General features: G+C 62.0%; 5 protein-coding genes across 6 annotated transcripts in view; 4 read left to right on the top strand and 1 right to left on the bottom strand.

The window, feature by feature from the left end:
* The first annotated feature begins 2,303 nt into the window (after positions 1 to 2,303).
* Positions 2,304 to 10,104, top strand: GALNT6 (polypeptide N-acetylgalactosaminyltransferase 6). Its single transcript, XM_053967372.1, has 10 exons — positions 2,304 to 2,791; positions 3,534 to 3,706; positions 5,118 to 5,267; positions 5,368 to 5,602; positions 6,554 to 6,671; positions 6,772 to 6,972; positions 7,454 to 7,585; positions 8,745 to 8,846; positions 8,958 to 9,110; positions 9,250 to 10,104. Exons 1-10 carry the CDS (start codon positions 2,304 to 2,306, stop codon positions 9,361 to 9,363), a joined length of 1,866 nt encoding a protein of 621 aa, XP_053823347.1. The 3' UTR covers positions 9,364 to 10,104.
* A 951-nt stretch (positions 10,105 to 11,055) lies between these two features.
* On the top strand, positions 11,056 to 12,902 carry LOC128801489 (chymotrypsin-like elastase family member 1). The gene is made up of 8 exons (XM_053967382.1): positions 11,056 to 11,104; positions 11,200 to 11,282; positions 11,377 to 11,477; positions 11,727 to 11,852; positions 11,939 to 12,075; positions 12,355 to 12,500; positions 12,582 to 12,731; positions 12,817 to 12,902. The coding sequence occupies exons 1-8, from the start codon at positions 11,065 to 11,067 to the stop codon at positions 12,832 to 12,834; spliced, it is 801 nt and encodes a 266-aa protein (XP_053823357.1). The 5' UTR covers positions 11,056 to 11,064; the 3' UTR covers positions 12,835 to 12,902.
* Positions 12,903 to 15,326: 2,424 nt separating this feature from the next.
* Positions 15,327 to 17,174, bottom strand: LOC128801485 (chymotrypsin-like elastase family member 1). Its single transcript, XM_053967376.1, has 8 exons — positions 17,126 to 17,174; positions 16,948 to 17,030; positions 16,753 to 16,853; positions 16,377 to 16,502; positions 16,154 to 16,290; positions 15,729 to 15,874; positions 15,498 to 15,647; positions 15,327 to 15,412 (listed from the first exon to the last, which is right to left on the bottom strand). Exons 1-8 carry the CDS (start codon positions 17,163 to 17,165, stop codon positions 15,395 to 15,397), a joined length of 801 nt encoding a protein of 266 aa, XP_053823351.1. The 5' UTR covers positions 17,166 to 17,174; the 3' UTR covers positions 15,327 to 15,394.
* A 1,416-nt stretch (positions 17,175 to 18,590) lies between these two features.
* On the top strand, positions 18,591 to 24,584 carry BIN2 (bridging integrator 2). The gene is given in 14 exon segments (XM_053967392.1): positions 18,591 to 18,673; positions 20,050 to 20,130; positions 20,244 to 20,298; positions 21,368 to 21,462; positions 21,555 to 21,650; positions 21,733 to 21,840; positions 21,936 to 22,021; positions 22,665 to 22,740; positions 22,990 to 23,065; positions 23,319 to 23,477; positions 23,480 to 23,562; positions 23,703 to 23,802; positions 23,805 to 24,106; positions 24,416 to 24,584. Coding segments are annotated over 14 exon segments (1,536 nt in total). The 5' UTR covers positions 18,591 to 18,595; the 3' UTR covers positions 24,557 to 24,584.
* Positions 24,046 to 26,954, top strand: part of SMAGP (small cell adhesion glycoprotein) — a 5,207-nt gene continuing 2,298 nt past the window's right edge. The window contains exon 1 of one of the 2 annotated variants that reach the window (XM_053967388.1): positions 24,046 to 24,121. The gene's annotated coding sequence lies outside the window, so the exon portion shown is untranslated. Of the gene's footprint in view, positions 24,122 to 25,004; positions 25,046 to 26,954 lie in introns of those variants that run through there. The other variant, XM_053967390.1, reaches the window with a different exon arrangement.

The raw sequence follows: 26,954 nt of genomic DNA, 5'->3' as shown, positions 1-26,954 counted from the left end.
TCCCCGGGCGCTCCCGTCCCACACCCCGGGAGCGGCTCCAGGACCCCCTGGGCTCATCCCGAGGGATGGGGGGAGCCCGACAGGACCGTGCTTCCTGCGAGCTCCCAGCCCTCGCACGCCCCAGCACATCCAGTTCCTCACTCTGGAACGGAATCTCTCCGGGAACAGCCCCGCTGCACCCCACTTCCCGCTCTTGGCTTTTCCCCGTCCCTGCCCCTCCCGATGTCATCGTGGCTCGCTGCCACGTGGAGCCGGTGGCCACTTCACCTGCGGCAGCGTCCGTGTCAATTCTCTTGTATTTAATTGATTTTCCTTCTTTTCCTCCACGAGAATATCTCTGTTTCCGCCTCTTCCCACCATCCCTCCCTCCCACACCACGGGGGATGCTCCTGGAATTCCCACCGAACCCCTTTTCCCCCTTTTCTCCCTTTTCTGACCCCAGTAGGCTCCGCTGGGTCATTTTGATGTTGTTTTTCCAGGGTGCAGGTGGCAACACGGGATTTTCGGGATGGGCTGGATGGGATGGAGCAGAATCCACCTGGGAATTTGCAGGGCAGGTAGCAGAGGGTGCAGGTGCGCCAGGAGCTCACGCTGGTGCTCTATGCCAAATCCACCCCAGTCTTTTGAAGGGGAAATTTTTGTTTGTATTTGGCTTTTTGGCCCTTTTTGGGAAGGGACTGAGGAGGGGGTTGGGGTTGGGGCCCCCCCGGGAGCGGCAGCTCTTGTTGTGCACAACCTGTGCCCCTCCCCCTGCGCGCCCGAGTGTCCCTCTGGGGTTAATTAGCACCGACACCTAACGAGATTCATTAGCAACGTGGCAGGAAGGAGGCTCAGAGAGTTGTGGGGTTGATGGAAACTGAGGTTTTTTTTCCCCAAAATCCGCTGCTTTTCCCTCCTCCTTGTTGTACGGCAGCGCCGTGCGATGAAAACCTCGGAGCTCGGGGGCACGAGCAGAGTGGGGGCACCTTCGCTCTGCTTCGGGCAGAAATTCCGAGGAAATGGCAGGGAACACGAGCGGATCGATGTTTTTTCCCCAATTCTACTTTTCCGCGCTGGATGGGGCCGGGCGCTCTTGGCAGTGAAGCGTGGTCCAGCTTTGATCCCGCGGCGCTCAAAGCGGGGACCCCGGGACCCTCCTCCTCCTCCTCCTCCTCCCCAGCCCAAACCTCCTCGCCCTTGAAGTTGTGGCAGGTGCCCTTCCCCGCCCCATTCCCGAGAGAATGAAAAGAAAAGGGGGAAAAAGGAATCAAGGGAAGGGGGGGGACCCCGAAGTGGAGGAGGAGGAGGAGGAGATGGCGGTGAATGGATCCCGCCGGGCTCGTCCATGCTCCGGCGGCCGCGGCTCACAAAGAGGAGCCGCGGGAAGTTTGGGGGTGGTGGAAAGCTCAGAGCCTCCGACGGATCCCGGGGCAAATTCGGGAGCTGGCGCCGAGCTGCCGGTGGCCGCGGCAGCGGACGCGGCGCCGGACACCGAACCTGCTGCTCCAAGTCCGCCGAACCCGGAGCACTGCATGGTCTGCTCGAGTTTCCCTTCGCAGGCAGGAAAATGCCCAGGGAAAGGCTTTTTTTCCCAGCGGCCAAAAGAATTTTGGCAATTTTTGGCTCTATTTTAACTTCGGCGTGCGAGGGGCGGTGGCGGGGGGAGGCTGCAGCCTCCGAATCAGTCCCAGAAGAAACTTTTGGGGGTGGTCTCGTGGGTTGGGGTGGGGGCATTTATTAACCCGCACTTTTCCTGGTGTTCTAATTTCGGGATGGATTTAGGGGCTGGAAGTGCTGGGGGGGAATGAATTTTACAGGTGTCGCTTGTGCCAAACCTTATATTAACATACTGCTAATATTATATTGCCATATTAATGTGTTACTAACATTGTATTGAGATATTGATATGTTAATATGTTACTAATATTATCTTACTATGCCAATATATTAATGTATTATGTTGCTATTGTATTATTATGTTATTTTTTGTTATTGGCCTAGTGGGAGGTTCCCTGCCCGTGGCAGGGGGTTGGACTGGATGATGTTTAAGGTCCTTAACAGAACTATTCCATGAGTTGATCATATTTATATATTCTATTTTAGGTACACTATAACCTATATTAAATCCAGTGTATTAAATCTTTGTTTTGACATCAAGGGAATGCCCCCGGGGCGCATCCAGCCCGGGAATTCACCGTAGGTGTTTCTCCTTCCCCCAGGTCACTGGAGCAAAGCAGGACACCGTGATGCGCCCCGAGCCCCCACATTCCTGAATCCCCCAGCCCAGCCCGGAGAACCCTCCAGAAAAGCCCCAAAACCCCAAAATGAGGCTGTTCCGCCGCCGCTACAGCACCTTGAAGGTGGCCTTGGCGGGCGCCGTCTTCGTCCTCTTCCTCTTCATCCTCCAGAAGGACGTGGGGAGCAAGGACCCGGGCGAGGAGCCGTGGCTGCGGAACATCGTGCAGGGCAAGGACCAGGTGCTGGACCTGATGCTGGGCGCCGTGCGGGACCTGCGGGACTCGATGCCGCGGCTGCAGATCGGGGCCCCGGAGCCGCCGCCGGAGCCGCTGCCCAGCGCCCGCTCCTGCCTGCCCGGCGTCTACACCGCGGCCGAGCTGCGGCCGCTCATGGAGAGGCCCCCCCAGGACCCCGCCAGCCCCGGGGCCGACGGAAAAGCCTTCAAGAAGGATCGCTGGACGCCCGAGGAGACGAAGGAGAAGGAGCGGGGCTACGAGAAGCATTGCTTCAACGCCTTCGCCAGCGACCGCATCTCCCTGCAGCGAGCGCTGGGCCCCGACAGCCGCCCCCCCGAGTGAGCGCCGGGCCCAAACCCCCCCGGGGCCACTTACTCGCTCTCAAATGGCCACTTACTCCCTTAAACTGTAGAGGAAATTAAAGCAGATTGGGGCCAAGATGTCACCAGCACTGGCAGAGGATTGAGTGGAGACAGAGCTAAAAAAAAAAAAAGAGTTTATTTATTATTATTGCTCCCTAATTTTGGCCCCTTGGGGGCGGGTTTAATGGCAACAGGCTCTTTGTGTGTCCCTGTACCTGCTTGGTGGCTCCGGCACCTCCCCGCCTTTCCCTCCTCTCTCTCCTTTATTCCAGCGGCTCCAGCGGTCAGACTTTTTCTTTTCTTAGCCGAGTGGAACAGCCCCGGACCCCGCTGGGGTGGGGGGGAGGGAAACTCCAGAGATTTCCCCGCCTAGCCTCGGCCGGGGGCTGCCGGATTAAAGCGGGGCCCGCGCGGAGGGGTGGGATGGGGGAGACATGGGGGGAATTTGGGATGGAAAAAGCCTTGAAAAGGATGGAGGAATCCAGCCCCCCGCGCTGGCAGGCGATTATCCGTGCTTAGCAGGTGTAGCGGTGACAAAGGGGGGACACGGGGGCCGGGAATGGGACTCACTCAAGCAAAATCAATGGGAATCAAAGCAGGGACGAGTCCAGAGCGGCCAGAGCTGCTCCCCTGCAGCTGTGGGGTTTAGTGGGGGGTGGATATCGGGGGGTCACTCCAGTCGTGCCTCCCTCTTCATCCCCCCCATTCTATCCCCCAGGTGCATCGACCAGAAGTTCAAGCGCTGCCCTCCCCTCCCCACCACCAGCGTGGTCATCGTGTTCCACAACGAGGCCTGGTCCACCCTGCTCCGGACAGTCTACAGCGTCCTGCACTCGTCCCCGGCTCGGCTGCTCCGCGAGGTCATCCTGGTGGACGATGCCAGCACGGACGGTGGGTGGGGACCACGGGGACACAGGGGCCAGAGGGGTGCAGGGAGCATGGGGGGATGTGGGTCAGGGGGATGTGGGCCAGGGGGGTGCAGGGAGCATGTGGGGATGTGGGTCAGGGGGATGTGGGCCAGGGGGGTGCAGGGAGCATGTGGGGATGTGGGTCAGGGGGATGTGGGTCAGAGGGGTGCAGGGAGCATGTGGGGATGTGGGTCAGGGGGGTGCAGGGAGCATGGGGGGATGTGGGTCAGAGGGGTGCAGGAGTTGTGCTGGGGTGTGGGATCAAGAGGGATGCTGGAGCTATGTGGGATGTGGATGCCAGAGGGAGCTAGGACAAGCTGTGGTGGGATGAGGGAGTGACAGGGATGCAGGAGCCACAGGGAGCTGTGAGGGAGTGGTGGGGGGATTCGGGGGCCAGAGGGAGGCAGGATCCATGGCAGGATGTGGGATCAGCAGGATGCAGGGGACGCCAAGCCCCTTTCCAAGCCTGGAAGCAGCAGCTCTGAGCCACTCGGAGAAGCGGCTCCCGCTCCCAGCATCCCGGGATCTCCCAGCTGGTGCTCCCTGTTTCACACCCACCCCGGAGCAGCCCTGGGATTTTCCCTTCCCCAGCACCACTGTTAACCCTGCCCTGGGGACAAACCAGTTGCCCCACAAACCTCCACCCTCAGCCAGCGGTAATCCTCGTTAATTAGCACCCAGAGCTCATTAACGCGGGGTTCAGTGTCGGGGCGCTGGGAGGAGCGGGCTCTGCCCTTGTCCCAGATAAATTCTCCCTTTCCACCCACGGGCTCCCGAGGAGCAGGAACCTCGCGGTGCCCCAGGGCTTCACTGCCCCAGAGCTCGATTCCCACCGTAGCTGGACGTGGGTTGGACTCGGATCCCCTTCCCAGGACGCTTTTCTCGGGGTCCCAGCTCCCACCTGGCCATTTCCAGGTCCTGGCTTGGCTGCATCTGCCGAGAAATCCCGGGTTCCTCTGGTGACCCCGCATCCACTGTCCCTTCCCTCAGTAACAGCTTGGTCCTGGTGACACTGCAAGCGCAGGGATGTGACCTCCTCACCCTGTCAACCCCCAGTCCCTCTCCAGAGAGGGATTAGACAGGAGGGGACTTAGACCCTTATAAAACTCATTTTCTTTAGCCAAAAATACACTTGGGACTGGGGCGAAGGCTCAGGTGTCCCTGAACCCAAACCCAACTGCAGGGTCTGAGCAGCGGGGATGGGATGGGGATGGGGATGGGAATGGGATGGGGTGGGGTGGGGTGGGATGGGATGGGATGGGATGGGATGGGATGGGATGGGATGGGATGGGATGGGATGGGTGGGATGGGGTGGAGGCAGCAGGATGGGCTGGTGGGATGCAGGGACTGGCACCTGCCTCTCTGATGGGCCCGGATGCTCTTCCCACCCGCAGAGTACCTGAAGGAGGAGCTGGATCGCTACGTGGAGCAGCTGCAGATCGTGCGCGTGGTGCGGCAGCGGGAGCGCAAGGGGCTCATCACGGCGCGGCTGCTGGGGGCCAGCGTGGCCAGCGGGGAGGTGCTGACCTTCCTGGATGCCCACTGTGAGTGTCCACCCCGTGACAGGCTGTGACACTGTGAGTGCCCAGCCTCCGGGCGCTGTGAGTGGCGCTGTCCCCGCTCCAGCCCTGCCCCGTGTCCCAGGCGAGTGTTTCCACGGGTGGCTGGAGCCGCTCCTGTCCCGCATCGCCGAGGAGCCCACGGCCGTCGTGAGCCCCGACATCGCCACCATTGACCTCAACACCTTCGAGTTCTCCAAGCCCGTCCAGAACGGGAAGCAGCACAGCCGGGGCAATTTCGACTGGAGCCTGACTTTCGGCTGGGAGGTCGTTCCCGCGCGGGAGAGGCAGCGCAGGAAGGATGAGACATTCCCCATCAAGTAAGCCCAGCACGGGACTCTTTATCCAGCTGGGTTTGCTCTTTTTTCCAACAAATTGGTGCTTTCGTTAGTTTTGGTGCCTAGGGACAGGCGGTGCTGCCCCTTCCCAGCGAGGTTCTCCCCTGGGATTTCGGCGTGGGAGATGGCAGGGAGTTCGTGTCAGAGCTGGGGGGGGTGGTGGAGGACAAACCTCCCTTGGGGCTTGGGGAACGCGGGGCCAAAACGGACCTCGGCATCTCCTCCAGCCGCCTCTCGCTCCGGCAGAGCCGCCCATTAAGGATTTAATTGCTGTCTGTACCTTCTCACCCTCGGATGCCCAGGTGCCCCCCGCACAGAACCGGTCCCCTGTGGATCGGGCTGCACCAAACCCCCTCTTCTTATCCCTCTGTTTTACATGCAGACAGAGCCGGAGCGGTTTTCCCTGGTGCCCCCACTGGGAGACACCGGACACCCCGCCCGGGCCCGGCCCCAGCCCGGCCGCGGGGCTGGCTTTGTGCGCGGGTCACCTGGGCGACGCTGCTGTCCCAATAAAGGCCCCTTTCACCTCCAGCCGGGCACTTGGCTCCTCCAGCCGGTGCCTCGCCTCCAGCAGCTCAGCGAATCCTTGGGGTTTATTATTTTTACTGAATAAAAGCGAGGTTCTGTTCCAGCCTCAGATGGAAAAGATTAGAGAAGCGGGAGGAGGGATTGGGGCACCAAGCTCTGACCTCCTCCTCTTTTTGGCGACAGGTTTTTGGTAACAATATCCTCTTTTCACTTTTAATCCAGCCGGCAGCGAGGCCCCTTCGTGTCACGTTGTCACCTCTGTGCCCTCCCAGCAGCCGGGCCCAGCCTGTCCACCAAAGCCACCACAGCTGAATGGAGGGGCACTCTGATTTTGGGGCTGTGATGCCCCAAAACTCAGATTTCTGCTCTTTTATTTGTGTTTTACCCTTTCTTTGCCCCCTGCAGGTCCCCGACTTTTGCAGGTGGCCTCTTTGCCATCTCCAGGTCCTACTTCGAGCACATCGGCTCCTACGATGACCAGATGGAGATTTGGGGTGGTGAGAACGTGGAAATGTCCTTCAGGGTAAGGACGGGGGGTCACCTTCCAAGGGCACCTCCAGGGAGCTCCCTGTTGGGGGGCCCGGGGGCTGGACCCCCCCACCTCAGGTGTGGCTTCCCCGCAGGTGTGGCAGTGCGGGGGACAGGTGGAGATCATCCCCTGCTCCGTCGTGGGCCACGTGTTCCGCTCCAAGAGCCCCCACACCTTCCCCAAGGGCACGCAGGTGATCTCCCGGAACCAGGTGCGCCTGGCCGAGGTCTGGATGGACGACTACAAGGAGATCTTCTACCGGCGGAACCAGCAGGCCTCGCAGATGGCCAGGGAGGTACTGGGCACACGGGGGGCTGCGGCTTCTGCTGGGAGGGCTGGTCCTGCTGGGAGCTCTGCCCGAGCGGGTGGGAAACCAGACAGGTGCACAAAAGTAGCCAAAAGCCTTTTTTGTTTTCTTTCTCCCTCTGGCCAGAATGTTTCCTAGTAGGAAAGCATTGGGGTTTATGATTTTTTTTTTTTTTAAATGAATTTCTTTTTTTTTTTTTTTCACCACTAAAACTTCTTATTCTTTTCTTTTTTCAACACCAAAACTTCTTATTCTTCACCAAAATACCTCTGAGCTCTTGGTGGAGCCTGTGTGTACCTGCCAGGTGACCCCCCCCCCAACTTGTCTTGGTGCTGGTCACGCCATGAGGGATGATGGCAAAGCTGGGGTGACTCCCAGCTCTGAGCCCCAACCTGGAAAGGGTTTTTTGGGGATTTTCCCTACTGTTTTCTGAAGTGAATTTAATTTTCGCCTGTGACTTCATCGACAGAAGACGTTTGGTGACATCACAGAGCGGCGCAGGCTGCGGGAGCGGCTGCACTGCAGGAACTTCACCTGGTACCTGCAGAACGTCTACCCCGAGATGTTCGTGCCCGACCTGACCCCGACGTTCTACGGAGCAGTGAGTGCCGGGATGGCCGGAGCACCCCGGGGCTCGGCCCTGCGCTGGGAACCGCCGTGGGGAGTGCCCGAGGGTTTGGGGGCTTTGCATTAAACCGGGGAGGGGGAGCTGGTGCTGCCACGTCTGTCACCGCTCACTGTGTCTGTCCCCGTGTCTGTCACCGCTCACTGTGTCTGTCACCTCATCTGTCACGGGCTGGCGGGGCCGGTTTGGACTCCGGCTAAGCTGGAATCCGGCAGAGCTGGTTTTGGGGTGGGTCCCGGGGTGGGGAACCCGTGGGGATGTGGATTTGGGTTAAACTCAGGGGAAGAGCTGAAAACTTCCTTGAGCCCCGAACACCATCCTGGCACAGGGAGCGCTGGAAAAACTGAGCTGGGGATGGGATGTGGAACTCCATCTCCATCCCGAGGGAATCTGGGGACGGGTGGGATGCAGGACCCCACCTCCAGCCACCCATCCACAGGGAAGTGGAGACAGGCAGGATGTGGAGGGCTGGCTCCGTCCCTGGGGGAGCTGGGGACAGCAGGACACGGAGCTCTGGCTGCATCCCCGAGGAACTGAGGACAGGCAGGATGAGGGGCTCCAGCTCCATCCCTGACGATGGGATTCCCCTGAGGCTGGAAAAGCCCTTTCCCTCAAGCTGCGTGCTGGATCTTGAGTCTGCCCCTCCTCAGCCAGGGCGATGTGACAGCAGCCGGCCCAGCGACAGCCGGGTGCTGGGTGCTGGCTCTCATCCAGCTTTTAATTCACCTTTATTTCCTGAAACCTCAGCCCGCGTGCCTTTCCCTTTGCTCCGTGTGCCGGAGGCGATGGCTCGGGCGTTCCTCATGTCCTGGAAAGGACACGGGACCCGGAGCCGGCGCTGCGTGTTTGCACAGCGATAACCCAGAGCCCTGCACGACCAAACCCGAGCTGGTCCTACCCCGGCTCCTCTGAGCCCTTCGTTCCTCCACTTTCCTGCCTTTTTCCTCACTCCTGCCCCTTTTCCCCCTACCCCGTCTTTTCCCCCTCACTCCCATTCCCATCGCCTTTCCCCGCCCTTTTTCTCCCATCTCTTTTTCCCCCTCTTTCCCTCTCTCTCCCTCCTTTTTCTCCCCGCTCTTTTCCCCACCACCACCTCTTTTCCCCTCCCAACTCCTCTCTTCCCCCCACGCCACAGATTAAAAACGAGGGCACCAAGAGCTGCCTGGACGTTGGGGAGAACAACCACGGTGGGAAACCTCTCATCATGTACCCCTGCCACGGGCTGGGGGGCAACCAGGTGGGCCCCCCGAAGCATCCCCATCATTTCCCCCTCTGCCGCCCCCCCGTTTTCCCCCGGGGCTCAGCTCCCGGGGCGCGGCAGTGACGGCCCCGTTGGCTCTTCCTGCAGTACTTTGAGTACACGAGCCAGCGGGAGCTGCGCCACAACATCGGCAAGGAGCTGTGCCTGCGCGGGGGCGCGGGCACGGCCGAGCTGGGCGAGTGCCAGTTCCGAGGGAAGCCCGGCCGGGTGCCCGCCAGCGAGGAGTGGGACGTGGCGCAGGTGAGGAGACCGCTCCGTCCCCGGGAATCGCCCCTGGGCACGGCGGCGCCGTGCCCGCCACGGCGCTGCTCCTCGGGGATGTTTCCCCTCGGTCACATCCCGCGGTCGCTCACTGATCGTTTGGGTTGTTTCTCGGCAGAACCGGCTGATCAAGAACTTGGCCTCGGGGATGTGTCTGACGGCGCGGGGGAAGCACCCGGCGCTGGTTCCCTGCGACCTCACGGACCCGCACCAGCTCTGGTCCTTCACCTAAAAGGGAGCGGAGCCCCCGGCCGCGCCGGCCACGCTCAGGAAACCAGGATCCAGGATTCCTCGTTCGCTTTAATTTAAGACGTGAAAGCCTTAAATATGCTGCATTTCGTGGTTGCCTTGAACTGAATCCCGTGCCTTTGGGAGCCGGGCTCTGCCGGGGGCGCCCCACGGACCCCGAAACGCAGCGGGCGTGACGGATGCTCCTCGGAAGCCGCTGCTCGTCCTCCCCACCCGGCTGCAGCCAGAGACTCTTCACTTCAAATCCGGCATTAAAAACGTGGATGCGCCTCCCCAGCTGCGGAATCTGGGCGGGAAAATCCGGCGAGGAGGAGGATGGTGACCGAGGGGCTCCTCCCGTCGAGGGAGGATCGGGGCTCCCTGGCAATGGGAGAAGCTGGGATCTGTGCCTTAGGAATCACTTTGGATTTCGAGGAGGGGGGGGAAGTTCGATTTTTAGTTTTGTTATTGTTATTATTAAATGGTGATGATTCCTGGGTGCGATTTGCCGTGTGCTGAGCAGGAGGAGTTTTCCCTGGATGGCACCACAGAATCTTCCTAAACAGGATCCCGAGTGCCACATCTCCTCTGTTCCAGATTTTTTGTCTATCCCAACTTCTGTAGCTGCCACTTTTGTTGCCATTTCATTATAATGGGGGAAAAAGCCTCCTGGACAAGGCAGGAGCGGGGAGAACCTGTCCTAGACACTCAGCCTCAAATAAAGAGATGATTTATTTTACACAAATCCTGTCTCCAGCCATTCTGAACTCCTCACACTCCTCTGACCATATATCCTTCTGTCTTCTTGTTCTAGAAACACCATGTTTGGCCCAAAAATGAGTTTACAGCCCTTTGTTCCACAGCTGGGGGATCAGCTTTGCATTGGGGTGTCCCTGTGTGGGGCAGAGCCGTTCTTGCTGCCCCTCGCCTCGTGCCCTTGGTGCTGATAGAACAAACACGGGATTACTTGGAAATGGTGTTCCTGGGAAATCTCGTGTTTTCCTTGGAGATAAGGGCAGAACTGCAGCAGGTGCTTTTTATTGCCTTCACTTTTCCTGACCTGGCTGACCCCACAAACCCCGTGATCCCAGATGCCAGTGCCTGTGCCTCGAGGGCCAACGTCCCCCCGCCAAAACAACCTCAGTTTGGAGTTCAAGGGGGAAAAAATGACACCGTTTTGGCCAAAACTCCGGGGTTTATTCCAAACCACATCGCTGCTTCATCCTGCCCCAACCTCAGGGCCCAGGGAGGCCGAGCCCCGGCCCTGCTCCAGCGCTGCCTGTGCTGGGGGCTTGGGGAGGGGCTGAAGGTCGTGCCCTGCCTGTGCCTCGATTTCCCCATCCCGGCGCCGATGCGGCTCCATTCAGGTGTTGGCTCAAGCCCTGGGAACCATCCCCCAAGGCGAGGCCGCGGAGAGCTGCAGCCAAGGCCTCGTGGGGCTGAGAGCGGGCCGCAGCGGTGACAGCGCTCGGGGCCACGGGGACGGGAGGCGCCCGCGCAGGGCAGCGTCTCCCCGGGAGCCAGCGGCGAGCGGCGCTCGGGCCGGCCCCGGGGTGCCGGGGCGCCGTGTGTGCTTTGGCAGAGGGGCCAAGGCCGCTCGGGGGGGCCGCGGCACCTGCTTCCCTTCCCGCGCCTCCTCCCGCGGCCCCGTTAAAGCGCCCGCGGGGCAGCCCCTCGGACCCACCGCCGACACCGCTCCACCACGATGCTGCAGCTCGTGCTCCTCGCCGCGCTCGCCCTGTGCGGTGAGTCCCGCCCGGAGCCTTCGGCCTCGGCACCTCCCGAAGGCCCCCCGGACCCAGCCCCCCGGGGGGCACTCACGCCGTCCCTCTGTCCCCAGGCCGCTGCTCCCAGCTGGATCTCGATGGCGTGCAGCGGGTGGTCGGCGGCACCGAGGCGCGCTCGCACGCCTGGCCCTACCAGGTGGGTCCTGCCGGCGTCCCGCGGCCGGGCCCGGGGCTCTCCCCGCGCCGGGACCCCGCGCTGAGCGCCGCCCCGTGTCTCGCCCCCTCCCCAGATCTCCCTGCAGTATTACTCCAACGGCGGCTGGCACCACACCTGCGGAGGCTCCCTCATCCAGAGGAACTGGGTGATGACCGCCGCCCACTGCGTCAACAAGTGAGCGGGCCGGGGACCCCTCCCTCCCCTCGCCAAAGCTCCTTTCCCCCAAAAACCTTCCCCAGGAGAAATTCGGGCTGCCCCCAGCGCCAGAGCGGCCGCCCTTGGGGGGCTGTCGGGCTCCTCAGCCGGGGCTCGGCGGGGCTCCTCCGGGAGCGTCCTCTTCCCGCTCGGACCCTGCCGGCTCAGCTCACGCTCGGGATGAGCGGAGCTCGGGGCTGACCGAGCGCTTTTGCACCTTGCCGGCAGAAACTTGAACTACCGTGTGGTGGCCGGCGAGCACAACCTCAACGTGAACGAGGGCAGCGAGCAGGTCTTCAGCGTCAGCAAGATCGTCGTCCACCCCTACTGGAACAGCAACAACGTGGGCGCGGGGTAAGGCCCGCGGGAGGGGGACTTGGGGGGAGCGCGGCGGGGCTTTGGGGAGGGTCCTCGCAACATCCTCTCCCTGCCCCCGGCAGCTACGACATCGCCCTGTTCCGCCTGAGCACCTCCGCCACCCTGAACAGCGCCGTGCAGCTGGCGGTGCTGCCCCAGGAGGGCACCGTCCTGCCCAACAACTACCCCTGCTACATCACGGGCTGGGGCATGACCCGCAGTGAGTGACCGGCTCCCCCCGCGCCAAATTCCCCCGGCACCGGGCAACGCCGGCAGCCGCGGCAGCGCTCGGAGCCCTCGACGGCCCCAGGGGGCTCCGCTCGGGGCTTTGCTCGGGGCACGCCGGTGCCCAGCGCCGGGTGGGGCCGTGCCGAGCCCTGGGCGGGGGCGGGGGGGGGTCGGTCGGGGCCGGAGGGGCTCGGCGGGGGCCGCGGGCTCTGCTTGGCTTGCGGCGTCCGGCGGCTCCGAGGCGGCGCTGACCGGCGGCGGCTCCGCGCAGGCAACGGGCAGCTGTCCAGCGTCCTGCTCCAGGCCTACCTGCCCGTCGTGGACTACCAGATCTGCTCCAGCGCGTCCTACTGGGGCTCCATGGTCAAGAACACCATGGTGTGCGCCGGCGGCGACGGCGTGCGCTCCGGCTGCCAGGTCCGGCCGCGGCCCCCGCGCTGCCCCCGCCACCCCCGGCGCCCCCCGCAGCCCCGGCTCACGCCGCTCCTCGCTCCGCAGGGCGATTCCGGCGGTCCCCTGCACTGCGCCGTCAACGGGCAGTACCAGGTGCACGGCGTCACCAGCTTCGTGTCCAGCCAGGGCTGCAACGTCGTCCGCAAACCCACCGTGTTCACCCGCGTCTCCGCCTACGTCTCCTGGATCAACAGCGTAAGGCTCAGCCCCGGCGCTCTCGGGGCCCCGCTGCGCCGGCCCCGGCCCCGCGCGGCTCAGCCCGGCCCTTTCTCCCTTCCAGGTGATCGCCCAGAACTGAGCCGAGCCGGACGAGCGCTCGCCGCCCCTCGCCCATGCCCATCCCCTGACTGCCCCCCGCCGCGCTCCGGCCTTCTCGCACCCGAGCCGGCCTCAATAAAAGCTCTCCTCCCGTCTCCGTGCCTCCGTGCTGCCTTGTCCCGCGCCCGCCCGTCCTTCCTCCTCCGGCCCGCCATCCTCGTCCCCGCACAGCTCCCGCACCAGCCCTGAAGCCCCCGAGGGCTGTGTCCAGTTCTGCCCCTCCCGACAAGAAAAACACCGAGGCGCTGGAGCATGTTCAGAGAAGGGAACGGCGCCGGGGAAGGGGCTGGAGCAGCTCAGGGAGCTGGGGAGGCTCAGCCTGGGGAAAAGGAGGCTCAGGGGGGACCTTGTGGCTCTGCACAACTCCCTGACAGGAGGGGACAGCTGGGGGGGGGGGGCTCCGGTTCTGCTCCCAGGGAAACGGGACAGGAGGGGAGGGCAGAGTCTCAGGCTGTGCCAGGAGAGGCTCAGGTTGGACTTCACGAGGAATTTCTTTATGGTGGCTTGGTTTAAAAAGCCAGCTGTCAGCTAAGGAAGGCAGGGGCCTCTCTCGAAATAGAAAATGCAAACTCCCTCCCTCCAAATTATTATAATTTTGAAATGAAGGGGCTCTCAGGCAAAGATATTGGAGTAGCAGTAATATTTCTTTATTAGGAAAAAAAATTAAGAAAAGAAAAAGCAGTAATACAAAACGACCCTGCCAGAGTCAGAACAGGCCTGACCCGCTGTGGGTCAGGGTGGTGGCAGCAGTGCCATTCCATGGGGGCTCAGCCCTCCTGCAGTGCCAGCTGTGCTTCTGCTGGAGCAGGATCCTGGACAAGGCTGGAGTTTTCCTCTGGAGCTCCAGGGCTGCTGTGGATGGGCCTGGGCTCCCTCTGGGAATGCAGTGGGGCAGAAAGCTGCTCCTCTGGGAATGCAGTGGGGCAGAACGCTGCTCCTCTGGGAATGCAGTGGGGCAGAAAGCTGCTCCTCTGGGAATGCAGTGGGGCAGAAAGCTGCTCCTCTGGGAATGCAGTGGGGCAGAAAGCTGCTCCTCTGGGAATGCAGTGGGGCAGAAGCTGCTCCTCTGGGAATGCAGTGGGGCAGAAAGCTGCTCCTCTGGGAATGCAGTGGGGCAGAAAGCTGCTCCTCTGGGAATGCAGTGGGCACAGGCTGCTGTGGTGTCCCAAAATCTCAGATTGGATCCAGGTAGGAATGCTCGGCTCCTCCCCTGGGCACAGCCTCTCCCAGTGCGATGATGGAATTTTCTCAGCCATGCAGGGACACTCAGTGGCCATGAGCAGAAGATAATTAATAATTAATGGCCCATGAGCAGAAGAGATCTCCTGAAGAGGAGGGAGGATTGGTTGTGGAAGAGATAAAGAAAACTGCCCAATGAACAGATGATAACTGCCCCACCCCTATCAGATGGCAGTAGAATGCACCCCCCAGCCACATCTTGCAACCTAAGACACATGGGCAGGGTGGTTGGCCATTGGCAGGGGCTGCCCAGCGAGGTGGTGGAGTCCCTCTCCATGGAGGTGTCCCAGGAAGGACTGGATGTGGCACTCAGTGCCTGGGCTGGTGACAAGGTGGGGATTGGGCACAGCTGGGACTCGATGGTCTGGGAGGGCTTTTCCCACCTCAGGGGGTCTGCGATTCTCTGCTGGGTGTGTTGAGGAACGCAGCTGGTGCAAGACCTCAGTTTGTGCTTGAGATGAAGGTTGAGCTCTGGGTGTACAAGAGGCCGTGAGCTGCTGACCCTTTGCTGACCCTTTGGAGAGCAGTGGCACAGCCAGGTGGGTGGACACTGGACGAGACAGGAGGAGCCAAAGATCTGGGAGGAAGAGCGGAACTTGCACTCTTGGACTGTGAGGGGATAAACCCGAGGGTTCCTCCTCAGAGGCACCAGCTGGGGCTGTGCCGGTGTCACTGCACCGGGAATCAATGGCTTTGTGGAACCAGACATCCGGGACTGCCGTGGGAAAGCAGGGCTGGAACCCTGGTTCCAGGGCTGGAACCGCAGCTGGCCGAGGGAAGGGACTGTGTCGATCTCCTGATGTCCAACCTGAGCCTCTCCTGGCACAGCCTGAGACTCTGCCCTCCCCTCCTGTCCCGTTTCCCTGGGAGCAGAACCGGAGCCCCCCCCCCCCCCAGCTGTCCCCTCCTGTCAGGGAGTTGTGCAGAGCCACAAGGTCCCCCCTGAGCCTCCTTTTCCCCAGGCTGAGCCTCCCCAGCTCCCTGAGCTGCTCCAGCCCCTTCCCCGGCGCCGTTCCCTTCTCTGAACATGCTCCAGCGCCTCGGTGTTTTTCTTGTCGGGAGGGGCAGAACTGGACACAGCCCTCGGGGGCTTCAGGGCTGGTGCGGGAGCTGTGCGGGGACGAGGATGGCGGGCCGGAGGAGGAAGGACGGGCGGGCGCGGGACAAGGCAGCACGGAGGCACGGAGACGGGAGGAGAGCTTTTATTGAGGCCGGCTCGGGTGCGAGAAGGCCGGAGCGCGGCGGGGGGCAGTCAGGGGATGGGCATGGGCGAGGGGCGGCGAGCGCTCGTCCGGCTCGGCTCAGTTCTGGGCGATCACCTGGAAGGGAGAAAGGGCCGGGCTGAGCCGCGCGGGGCCGGGGCCGGCGCAGCGGGGCCCCGAGAGCGCCGGGGCTGAGCCTTACGCTGTTGATCCAGGAGACGTAGGCGGAGACGCGGGTGAACACGGTGGGTTTGCGGACGACGTTGCAGCCCTGGCTGGACACGAAGCTGGTGACGCCGTGCACCTGGTACTGCCCGTTGACGGCGCAGTGCAGGGGACCGCCGGAATCGCCCTGCGGAGCGAGGAGCGGCGTGAGCCGGGGCTGCGGGGGGCGCCGGGGGTGGCGGGGGCAGCGCGGGGGCCGCGGCCGGACCTGGCAGCCGGAGCGCACGCCGTCGCCGCCGGCGCACACCATGGTGTTCTTGACCATGGAGCCCCAGTAGGACGCGCTGGAGCAGATCTGGTAGTCCACGACGGGCAGGTAGGCCTGGAGCAGGACGCTGGACAGCTGCCCGTTGCCTGCGCGGAGCCGCCGCCGGTCAGCGCCGCCTCGGAGCCGCCGGACGCCGCAAGCCAAGCAGAGCCCGCGGCCCCCGCCGAGCCCCTCCGGCCCCGACCGACCCCCCCCCGCCCCCGCCCAGGGCTCGGCACGGCCCCACCCGGCGCTGGGCACCGGCGTGCCCCGAGCAAAGCCCCGAGCGGAGCCCCCTGGGGCCGTCGAGGGCTCCGAGCGCTGCCGCGGCTGCCGGCGTTGCCCGGTGCCGGGGGAATTTGGCGCGGGGGGAGCCGGTCACTCACTGCGGGTCATGCCCCAGCCCGTGATGTAGCAGGGGTAGTTGTTGGGCAGGACGGTGCCCTCCTGGGGCAGCACCGCCAGCTGCACGGCGCTGTTCAGGGTGGCGGAGGTGCTCAGGCGGAACAGGGCGATGTCGTAGCTGCCGGGGGCAGGGAGAGGATGTTGCGAGGACCCTCCCCAAAGCCCCGCCGCGCTCCCCCCAAGTCCCCCTCCCGCGGGCCTTACCCCGCGCCCACGTTGTTGCTGTTCCAGTAGGGGTGGACGACGATCTTGCTGACGCTGAAGACCTGCTCGCTGCCCTCGTTCACGTTGAGGTTGTGCTCGCCGGCCACCACACGGTAGTTCAAGTTTCTGCCGGCAAGGTGCAAAAGCGCTCGGTCAGCCCCGAGCTCCGCTCATCCCGAGCGTGAGCTGAGCCGGCAGGGTCCGAGCGGGAAGAGGACGCTCCCGGAGGAGCCCCGCCGAGCCCCCGGCTGAGGAGCCCGACAGCCCCCCAAGGGCGGCCGCTCTGGCGCTGGGGGCAGCCCGAATTTCTCCTGGGGAAGGTTTTTGGGGGAAAGGAGCTTTGGCGAGGGGAGGGAGGGGTCCCCGGCCCGCTCACTTGTTGACGCAGTGGGCGGCGGTCATCACCCAGTTCCTCTGGATGAGGGAGCCTCCGCAGGTGTGGTGCCAGCCGCCGTTGGAGTAATACTGCAGGGAGATCTGGGGAGGGGGCGAGACACGGGGCGGCGCTCAGCGCGGGGTCCCGGCGCGGGGAGAGCCCCGGGCCCGGCCGCGGGACGCCGGCAGGACCCACCTGGTAGGGCCAGGCGTGCGAGCGCGCCTCGGTGCCGCCGACCACCCGCTGCACGCCATCGAGATCCAGCTGGGAGCAGCGGCCTGGGGACAGAGGGACGGCGTGAGTGCCCCCCGGGGGGCTGGGTCCGGGGGGCCTTCGGGAGGTGCCGAGGCCGAAGGCTCCGGGCGGGACTCACCGCACAGGGCGAGCGCGGCGAGGAGCACGAGCTGCAGCATCGTGGTGGAGCGGTGTCGGCGGTGGGTCCGAGGGGCTGCCCCGCGGGCGCTTTAACGGGGCCGCGGGAGGAGGCGCGGGAAGGGAAGCAGGTGCCGCGGCCCCCCCGAGCGGCCTTGGCCCCTCTGCCAAAGCACACACGGCGCCCCGGCACCCCGGGGCCGGCCCGAGCGCCGCTCGCCGCTGGCTCCCGGGGAGACGCTGCCCTGCGCGGGCGCCTCCCGTCCCCGTGGCCCCGAGCGCTGTCACCGCTGCGGCCCGCTCTCAGCCCCACGAGGCCTTGGCTGCAGCTCTCCGCGGCCTCGCCTTGGGGGATGGTTCCCAGGGCTTGAGCCAACACCTGAATGGAGCCGCATCGGCGCCGGGATGGGGAAATCGAGGCACAGGCAGGGCACGACCTTCAGCCCCTCCCCAAGCCCCCAGCACAGGCAGCGCTGGAGCAGGGCCGGGGCTCGGCCTCCCTGGGCCCTGAGGTTGGGGCAGGATGAAGCAGCGATGTGGTTTGGAATAAACCCCGGAGTTTTGGCCAAAACGGTGTCATTTTTTCCCCCTTGAACTCCAAACTGAGGTTGTTTTGGCGGGGGGACGTTGGCCCTCGAGGCACAGGCACTGGCATCTGGGATCACGGGGTTTGTGGGGTCAGCCAGGTCAGGAAAAGTGAAGGCAATAAAAAGCACCTGCTGCAGTTCTGCCCTTATCTCCAAGGAAAACACGAGATTTCCCAGGAACACCATTTCCAAGTAATCCCGTGTTTGTTCTATCAGCACCAAGGGCACGAGGCGAGGGGCAGCAAGAACGGCTCTGCCCCACACAGGGACACCCCAATGCAAAGCTGATCCCCCAGCTGTGGAACAAAGGGCTGTAAACTCATTTTTGGGCTAAGAACATCGGATTTCTGCATTACTCTGGTTTTTGGGATTGTCCTTTGCAGGGACAAGCATTGGGCACACAACTTGTGTCCTATCCAACGCTGGATGTTCCACAATTCTTTGTTCCCAGTGGGTCTCTTCCAGCTCAGGATGTCCATAATTCCTCGAGTCTGGACATCAGGGAGCACTTAGACAACACTCTGGGATTTTGGGGGCCTTTGGGGTTGTCCTTTTTGCAGAACCAACAGGTGACCTTTGAGGGTCCCTTCCAGTTCTGGTTATTCCACGATCCGAGAGGTCAGGGACCTTTTTGACCCCTGTCCTTCGGGGTTTTGTCCTGCGCAGGGCCAGGAGCTGCCTCGATGACCCTTGCGGGTCCCTCCCAGCGCTGGATCCTCCATGGCCCCCCAGCCCTGTGGCCTGGCCCTGTTCCAGGAGAGCCTTTTGGGGGTTCTGGGGGTTCCGGGGTGCGCAGCGGATGCTGCCTGGCCTCGCCTCCAACTTCCTCCATCAAAACCCTCCAACGGCAGCCGCGGGGCCGCGGGCGGGGCCGGGCCGGGGCCATGGCCGAGGGCAGGAGCGGCAGCGCCGGGCTCTTCGCCAGGCAGGTCCAGAAGCACTTCAGCCGCGCCCAGGAGAAGGTACGGAGGTGCCAGCCACCCCCAAATCCCAGTTTTGACTGGATTTGTCCTTCTTTCCCACCACAGTGCTCCCAGGGTGGCCCAAACGGCTGGCACAGCTCAGCACCTTTGGGTGCTCCCAGGGTGGGAGTTTGGGGGTTTCTGGGCCAATGTCGTCGTTGCTCCAAGGCTTTGGAGGATGGCACCTCCCGAAGCTCCCCAAGATACTCTGGCTTCTCTAATGGTGCGGGGTTTTCCAGCCAAAGCGCCTCGCAGAGGTTATGGGGGGCTGCGGGGTGGTGGCACAGGGTCCCTGGGCCGGCTGGCACCGAGGGTGCCCAGCAGGACCCAGCGTGGCCGGTGGTCCCAGGAATGTCGGTGAGAGCGGCAGGGGCCCACGGGAAGCGAGGGGGAAGGGCTGCGGAAGCGGCACGAGCGGGACAATTCTCAGCTGCTTTGGGGCACTTTGGGGGGGCCCCTGTCCTTTCATCCCCCCGAAGAAGTAGCTGTGACTCCAGTTTTGGGGGTGACACAAAAACCCCTTTCAAACCCTCCGGGGCTTCCTGGCCGGGGCTTGGTGCTAAATTTGGCTTTCCCACGGCTCAATCATCCCGGGCCAGGCTCTGGCTGCTTCCTGCACACAGCAAATCTCCCTCCCAGCCGGTCCTGGCCTCTTCCCAGGGGGCCCAACCTCTTCCTGGATGTCCCAAATCTCCCTCTGACCCAGCCCCAGCCTCTTCCTGGACACTCAAAGCTCCCTGCTCCAGCCCTGGCCTCTTCCTGTGGGGGTCAAGCTGTTTGGGGACACCCAAAAGTCCCTCCTGCCTGGCCCCAGCCTCTCCTGGGGGGTTCAGCCTCTTCCTGGACACCTTGAATTTCCCCCCATCTGACTTCAGTCATTTTCCAGAGGGTCGCCCTCTTCCTGGGCCCCCCAAATCTCCTTCATGACTGGCTCCAGCCTCTGCCCAGGGGGAGTTCCATCTCTTCCTGGACACCCCAAAGCTGCCCCAGTCCAGACTCAGCCTCTTCCCAGGAGGCTCAGCCTGGACACCCCAAATCTCCCCCACCCAGCGCAGCCTCTCAGCTCTCCTTCAGCCTCAGACCCTCCTCATGGTGTCCCCTGTGCCCCACAGCTGGAGCTCAGGGTGTTTTGGGGTGCACAGGACTGCACCCACAAGCTTTGGGGTGGGAGGTAAATTGGCACCCAAAAATTCACCATTTTCCTGAAAAAAAAATAAAAGCACCGAGTGGGTGCAGTGAAATTTTGCATTTCCACACAAATCCTGCCCTGCCGGACCCTCGGCAGCCCCTCAGGGGGGTTTTGGGGGGCCCGGGGGGCACAGCCCGGTGACCTCGGGGTGTGGTGGGGGGCTCTTCCCCTCTCTCTCCAATCACAGGTTTTGCAAAAATTGGGCAAAGCGGTGGAAACCAAAGACGAGCAGTTCGAGCAGAGCGCCTACAACTTCCAGCTGCAGCAGGTGACAGGGGGACACGGGGACACCAATGGGGACACCCCGACCCCCCCCCGGGGTCCCTGCCCCCCCCAACCCCGCGGACAGCCCTGACCCCCCCTCGCCGCCGTGTTTTGCAGAACGAGGGTCACAAACTCTACAAGGACCTCAAGGGGTTCGTGGGAGCCGTGAGAGGTGCGGAACCGGCCCGGAATGTCCCAGGGAAACCCGGGAACAGGGAGGGACGCGGGGCGGAGCCAGGATCATAAATGAGGAATAGCAGAGGAAATCAATCGTGCTTATAAGAAATAGATTGTTAATAAAAAGTCGGTATTAAATCAAAAGAAAGAATAGATAAAAATAAAAAAAATGGAATAAATATATTGTGATCTACGAATTAATAATAATAATAATGATAATAATGATAATAATGATAATAATGATAATAATAATAGTATAATATATAATATATAATATATGAGATATATATTATATATCTTACATATATGACATATGCAATATATATTTTTATATCGCACTATGTATTAAATACATACGGGATAATAGAGATAAAAATAATAGAGAGAAAACGAAGATATAAAAATAATAGATATTAAATATATATTATAGATAAAATAATAATATAAATACTGCATGTGGGATAATAGATTATAAATACATAGAGGATATATAACATATAATATATTAAATAGCAAAACAGATAATACATCTGTTATCTATTGGACGTATGTGCTATATATGGGATAATAGAGAGAATAAATAATTGAAAATAACACACCTGGGCTAATAAACAACAACAGACAGCAGTGAATAAATCAATAACGATCAGGAATAAATGATAATGATAATGATAATGATAATGATAATGATAATGACAATGATAATGACAATGACAGTGACAATTACAATGACAATGACAGTGACAATTACAGTGACAGTGACAATGATAATCATAATGACAATGACAGTGACAATGACAGTGACAATGACAATGACAATGACAGTGACAGTGGCAGTGACAATGACAGTGACAGTGACAGTGACAGTGACAATGACAGTGGCAGAGTGACAGTGACAATGACAATGACAATGACAATGACAGTGACATGACCGTGACAATGACAATGACAATGACCGTGACAATGACAATGACAGTGACAATGACAGTGACAATGACAGTGGCAGTAACAGTGACAATGACAATGACAGTGACAATGACCGTGCCGGGTGTCTGTGCCCCCAGTGATGCACGAGAGCTCCCGCAGAGTGGCCGAGACGCTGCAGGAGATTTACAGCCCTGAGTGGGACGGGCACGAGGAGCTCCGGGCCATCGCCGACGTGAGCCCTGGGTGTCCCCAGGGGTCCCCTTGAAGCCTGGGGGGGCTGGAGGGTGCTGGGTGTCACTGCTGTCCCTGTCCCTGTCCCCCCAGAGCAACGACCTCCTGTGGGATGACTACGAGACGAAGCTGGCCGACCAAGCCCTGCGGCTCATGGAGAATTACCTGGCTCAGTTCGGGGATTTTAAGGTGCCCCCTGCGCGGTCTGGCGGGGCTGGGGCAGCGGGAGCACGGGGGGGGGGGTCCTGGCTCACCTGTCCCCCCCTCCCAGGAGCGCATCGCCAAGCGCGGCCGAAAGCTCGTGGACTACGACAGCGCCCGGCACCACCTGGAGGCTCTGCAGAACGCCAAGAAAAAGGACGAGGCCAAAATCGCCAAGGTTGGGACTCCCGGGACGCCCCGGCGCAGCCCCCGTGTGGGGACAGTCCCCCGGCCGTGGGGACAAAGCCACGGCCCCCCCGTCCCTCCCCGCAGGCCGAGGAGGAGTTCAATAAAGCCCAGGCGGTGTTTGAGGACCTGAACAGGGAGCTGCGGGAGGAGCTGCCGGTCCTGTACGGCAGGTACGGGGCTGCCACGGGCCTGGGGACATCGCGGGGGCTCGGGGACATGCAGGGGGCTGAGGGACACTGCAGGGATTTGGGGACATCATGGGGCTGGAGGTCGCCGTGGGGTTTGTCAGGCTCGGGATGTCATCGGGCTGGGAGACACCACACGGGCTTGGGGACATCAAGGACCAGGGGGGGTGGGGGACATTGTGATGCTGGGGGACATCGTGGGGCTAGGGGACATTGTGGGACTGGGGGACACGGCAGGGGCGGGGGGACATCGTGGGGCTGGGGGACACGGGCTGGGCATGGGTGCCATCGGGTGGGTGAGGTCCCCCCATGCAGGGAAGGACTTGCGTGGGTCTCTCCTCAAAGTCTACCCTAGGGACACATCGGGGGTCCTCGGGGCCATCAGTGACACTGGGAGGTGGCAGCTCCATGGGGTGGCCCTGAGAGGGACATTCCCCTTCCGCGCGGGACCCACGGAGCTGGGGACTCAGCGGGTGGGAGGTGCCTGAGCACCCCCAGACCCCTCCGGTGACCCCTCCGTGGGACATCGTGGGGACAGGTGACCCCTCCGTGGGACATCGAGACCCCTCAGGTGACCCCTCCGTGGGACATCGTGGGGCACCCCCAGACCCCTCCCTGTCCCCCGCAGCCGCATCGCCTGTTACATCACCGTGTTCCAGAACATCTCCAACCTCCGCGACGTCTTCTACAAGGAGATGAGCAAGGTGGGGAAGGCACCCCAAAACACCTCCCCCACCCCCCGGTAGCCCCAGGTGTCCCCAGGTGTCCCCAGGAGGCTACACTGGTGCTGCTCCCCGCCCCTCCAGAGTCCTTGCTCTTCATTTCATTCATTCATTCAGAGCAGCCCGAGGGTGTTCGGGCTGTCCCCAGGTGCTGGGGGCCCTGCTGAACCCCCGGGTGGATGGGGGTACCTGGGGGACCCCCTGAAGTGTGTCTGTGTCCCCCCTCCCCAGCTCAACCGGGACCTGTACGAGGTGATGAGCAAACTGGAGAAGCAGCACTCGAGCAAGGTGTTCATCATCAAAGGTGTCCCCAGGTAACACCCGGGGAGAAGAGGGCACGGCGGAGGTAGAGGGGACAATTCGCCCCCAGCCCCCACAGATGTGATGTCCCAAAGTCCCGGGGCGGGCGGGCGCCTGCCGAAGATGGGCTGAAGGTGCTTTTGGTGGGCCTGGGGAGTTGTCGGGGTCCTGCTGGATGGGGAAGCGTCACCTGCAGGTTGGGATGGTGACACCCCAAGGATGCTCGGGGACACCCCAAGCTGAACCCCTCTGTCCCCCCCTCCCAGCAAACCGCCGCTCTCTGGTCATCTCCGCGCCCGTGAGCCCCCCGGCCGTGTTCCCCTGCCCGGACAAGGCGCCCGTAGTGGACGCGGAGGTGACACCGGAGTCCCCCGGCGGGGGCAGCGCCGCCACCAACGCGGAGCTGGGCGCTGTTTCCCCCCGGCCCCCCCGGCTTCGCCCGCCAGCGGGGCCTCCCTGGACACGGAGTCGGTGTCCAGCGAGGAGACCCCGGAGCCCGGCCCGGCCACGACAACGAGCCCCCGGAGCAGGCGACATCGGTGACGGGGTCGGTGTCCGGCGAGGAGACCCCGGAGCCCGGCCCCGGCCACGACAACGAGCCCCCGGAGCAGGCGACATCGGTGACGGGGTCGGTGTGCGGCGAGGAGACCCCGGAGCCCGGCCCCAACCCCGACTCTCTGTGCCCTGGTCAGGAGCCATCGGCGACAGCCGCGGAGCCGGGGGGTGACAGCGGGGCGCGGGGGGGGGCGAAGGCATCGCCACCTCCCTGGCGTCACTAATTTTATCCGAGGCCATTGCCCAGGCCGCTGGCACCTCGTCACCAGAGCCGGGGAAAGCCGCGGACAGGGCGGGGGACAGCGCGGACAGCGGCGAGGGCCGGGCACGGCCCGCGGTGCCGCCGTCCCCCACCGCAGCTGCCCCCGGCCGCGTCCTCGGTCCCGCGGCGGCGGCACCGGCGTGTCCCCGGGAGCCGTGCCAGCTCGGCGGCGAGCGGGGACAGCGCGGTGACAGCGAGGACAGCGCGGAGGCGGCGGATGGCGAGCCGGAGGTGCGCAAAGCTCAGGTGGGAAAGTTCTGGGAGAGCCGGGGAACGCGCACAGGGGGGTTCCTGGCTGGGGGACAGCCGGGCGGGATGTGGGGACACGGGGCCGGCACGGGGGACAAAGCCACCCCGTGGGACACCTTCTGCCGCAGGTGGGGCCGGACCTGCCCCTCCCCGCGGCGCCAGGCCCCGGAACGGCCGGTGCCGCCCTGGATCCCCAACCCAGGCGGGTGCAACGGGCAGGGGGCTCGGTCCCTTTTGGGGGGGATTTAACGGAATCACGAGGTGCCAGGGTCACCACCGTGTCTCTCCCAGGGCTGTTCCGGGACGCCGGAGCAGGACACGAGCTAGCACACGAGCCGGGACCCCTCGGGTGCTGCAGACCCCCCCCAGGATCCCCCGAGTCTCTCAGCACCCTGTGAACCCACGGGAAATGCGGCGTCTTCCCCAAATTAATTCCCAGAAAGTATTTCCCAGCCCATCCCGTCCGAAATAAAGATGGAAAAGGGGGCAAAATCCCAAATCTCCATCTGGGATTGTAGGGGGGTCCGGGGGGGATCCCCACCGGCGGATTTGGGGTGGCTGAGGAGTGTGAGAGGGGGAAGCTGGGGGTTGTCACTCTCTTCCCCCGCTCCAAAACCTGTGACTCGGGGAAAAGGCGTCGAGCCTGTTCCACCAGCTCCCGGAAAATGTGCTGCCATGCCAAAAAAACCCAAAACACACCGATTTTCCCCTCCCGTGATCCAGAATTCCCCCATTCCCGCAGAAAGCCCCATTCCCAGTCTCCGGGATGATGGTTTGCCCCGCAGCCAGCGAGGGGTTAACGGGGGAGGGATCCGGGGGGGTTGATCCTCATTCCAGCCGAACTGGAAAGGTGAGGTAGGGAAAGGGCAACGCCTTCACCTGGGCAACGCCTTCACCTGGAGCCGCACATGGTGCCGGCAGGTAAGAGCTGCAGGGGTGGGACCTGGACCCCGGGATGGCCCCCCCCGAATTCCCGACCCCCGGGGGGGCTGCAGGGGGTGGCTACGCAAAAGCCCAGGCACAGGGATCTGGACACGGCGGCACCGGAGCCCTGCAGTGAGGGACGGGGTGTGCGGCTGGTCTGGGGTGAAGCCGGAATGTCGGGGCTCGGCCGGGCATTTCCCAGCTGGATTTGGGGTGGGAGGGGAGGAAAAGGCCGGATCCTGCCACAGGGAGAGGCTGAAAGCAGGAAATCCGGCAGGAAAGCTGAGGGGGAAACAGGGGGAGCAAAGTGCTGGTCCCAGGGGATCATCCCAAGGTGAAGATACGAGGACGAGCAGCAAATCCCGCCCTCCACCCGCTGGGAAGGGCAAGGAGGGGCTGTAAAGGGGCTGCGGAGCGCCCCCGAAGAAGCCTGGGGGGATGGTTTGGTGATCCCATCCTCCATCGGGAATGGGAATGGAAGCGGGATGGGAATGGAGGGGCTGTAAAGGCACTGCCAAGCACCCCTGGCAAATCGCTGCGGGGTTGGTTTGCTTCTCCAGGCACCGGGAACGGGCACGGGAGTGGGAATGGGAATGGGGGGCTGCATCCCCGGTGCTCCTGGAAGGAGATTTTGGGATCGGAGCAGCCGAGCAGGGCAGCGTTTCCCTTGGGAACGGCTCTGGAGCCGCTCGGCCGGAGCGCAGGAATGAGGAAGATGAGGGTTTTTCACAACCCTGCTTTAATAACACGTGGAAATCCGTCGGGATGCAGCGGGCTGGGGATGATTCACTCCCGCTGCCAGCCCCCCTCTTCCGGCCTGGCTCCGGGTCTGGCAGTGCCAGAAATCCCGAGGGTTTCCGTGCTGGGAAGCACCGGAGCCTTCCCGCTGGGCTCGGGTGAGTTCCTTCCCACGATGCCAAGGCGGGAGCAGGGAGGGGATCCATGGGAGCATCCCTGGCCCGGGAGAGAGCAGGAGGAGCTGCACTTCCATGACCACGGATGTCTTGATGGAAATCAAACCTTCCCCTCAGACAAAACTCGGGTTGAAGCTTTGGTGGGTCCCAGCATTCCAGTTCTCAGGCGCTGTGGGTCCCAGGACTGCGGTTTTTTGTGCTGGGGGCACAGAACTGGTTTGTGTTCCTCACTGGCAATGCCAGACTCTTCCCAAGAAACCTTTCCCAAGGCTCCCGTTCCACCCAGCGGCGCCTTTTCCTCCTCTTCTCTTAAATCCCAGTCTCTTTTGGGGAAATGAGACCCAGTTTTGCTCTGAAGCCGCCCGGGAGCAGCAGCTGCTCCATGGAAGGTCGTGGTTGGCTTTGGGAAAGGCCCAGAGCCGGGAGAGCTTCACAGCAAAGCTGGGTTTAATGAAGGGCTGGGTTAAAGCAAAACTGGATTTCAAACAAAACTGTTTAAAGCAAAACTGGGTTAATTCATAGTTGGATTTAAAGCAACACCGAGTTTAAAACAAAGATGGGATTAAAGCAATTCTGGATGTAATGCAAATCTGTGCTTAAAGCAAAATCATGTCTAAAGCAAGCTCGGTTTAAAGGAAAAATCAGGTTTAATTCAAAGCTGGGTTTAAAGAAAAGCTGGACTTAAGTGAAGTTGGGTTTAAAGCAAAACTAAGTTTAATGAAAATCTGGGTTTGACATAGAACTTGACTAAAGTAAAATCAAGCTTAAAGCAAAATTGTGCTGGAAATAAGATTGGTTTTAATGCAAAGCTGGGTTTAGAGCAAAATCGGGCTTAAAACAAAGTTGGGATTAAAGCAGAGTTTGGTTTCAAGCAATGCTGGGTTTAAAGCAAAACAAGGTTTAAGCAAAGCTGGATTTAAAGTAGAGCCGATTTGAAGTAAAACTGAGTTTAACCAGCGGTGGCTGCTGATAGCCAGAGCCGAGCACTGCCT

This window comes from Vidua chalybeata, chromosome 30 (genome assembly GCF_026979565.1).
Source record: "Vidua chalybeata isolate OUT-0048 chromosome 30, bVidCha1 merged haplotype, whole genome shotgun sequence".
Lineage (NCBI taxonomy): Eukaryota > Metazoa > Chordata > Aves > Passeriformes > Viduidae > Vidua > Vidua chalybeata.
The sequence above is the reverse complement of the archived record's forward strand: the minus strand, read 5'-3'. Positions and strand labels throughout refer to the sequence as shown.

Bases quoted from the DNA above. Each gene is read 5' to 3' on its own strand.
- LOC128801485 (XM_053967376.1), bottom strand. From the start codon at position 17,165: ATGCTGCAGCTCGTGCTCCTCGCCGCGCTCGCCCTGTGCG. The intron at 17,031-17,125 runs GTGAGTCCCGCC...CTCTGTCCCCAG, and splicing joins CGCCGCGCTCGCCCTGTGCG to GCCGCTGCTCCCAGCTGGAT. The intron at 16,503-16,752 runs GTGAGCGGGCCG...CCTTGCCGGCAG, and splicing joins GCCGCCCACTGCGTCAACAA to AAACTTGAACTACCGTGTGG.
- GALNT6 (XM_053967372.1), top strand. From the start codon at position 2,304: ATGAGGCTGTTCCGCCGCCGCTACAGCACCTTGAAGGTGGCCTTGGCG. The intron at 2,792-3,533 runs GTGAGCGCCGGG...TCTATCCCCCAG, and splicing joins CCCGACAGCCGCCCCCCCGA to GTGCATCGACCAGAAGTTCA. The intron at 9,111-9,249 runs GTGAGGAGACCG...GTTTCTCGGCAG, and splicing joins AGGAGTGGGACGTGGCGCAG to AACCGGCTGATCAAGAACTT.
- LOC128801489 (XM_053967382.1), top strand. From the start codon at position 11,065: ATGCTGCAGCTCGTGCTCCTCGCCGCGCTCGCCCTGTGCG. The intron at 11,283-11,376 runs GTGGGTCCTGCC...CCCCCTCCCCAG, and splicing joins CGCACGCCTGGCCCTACCAG to ATCTCCCTGCAGTATTACTC. The intron at 12,076-12,354 runs GTGAGTGACCGG...GGCTCCGCGCAG, and splicing joins GGGCTGGGGCATGACCCGCA to GCAACGGGCAGCTGTCCAGC.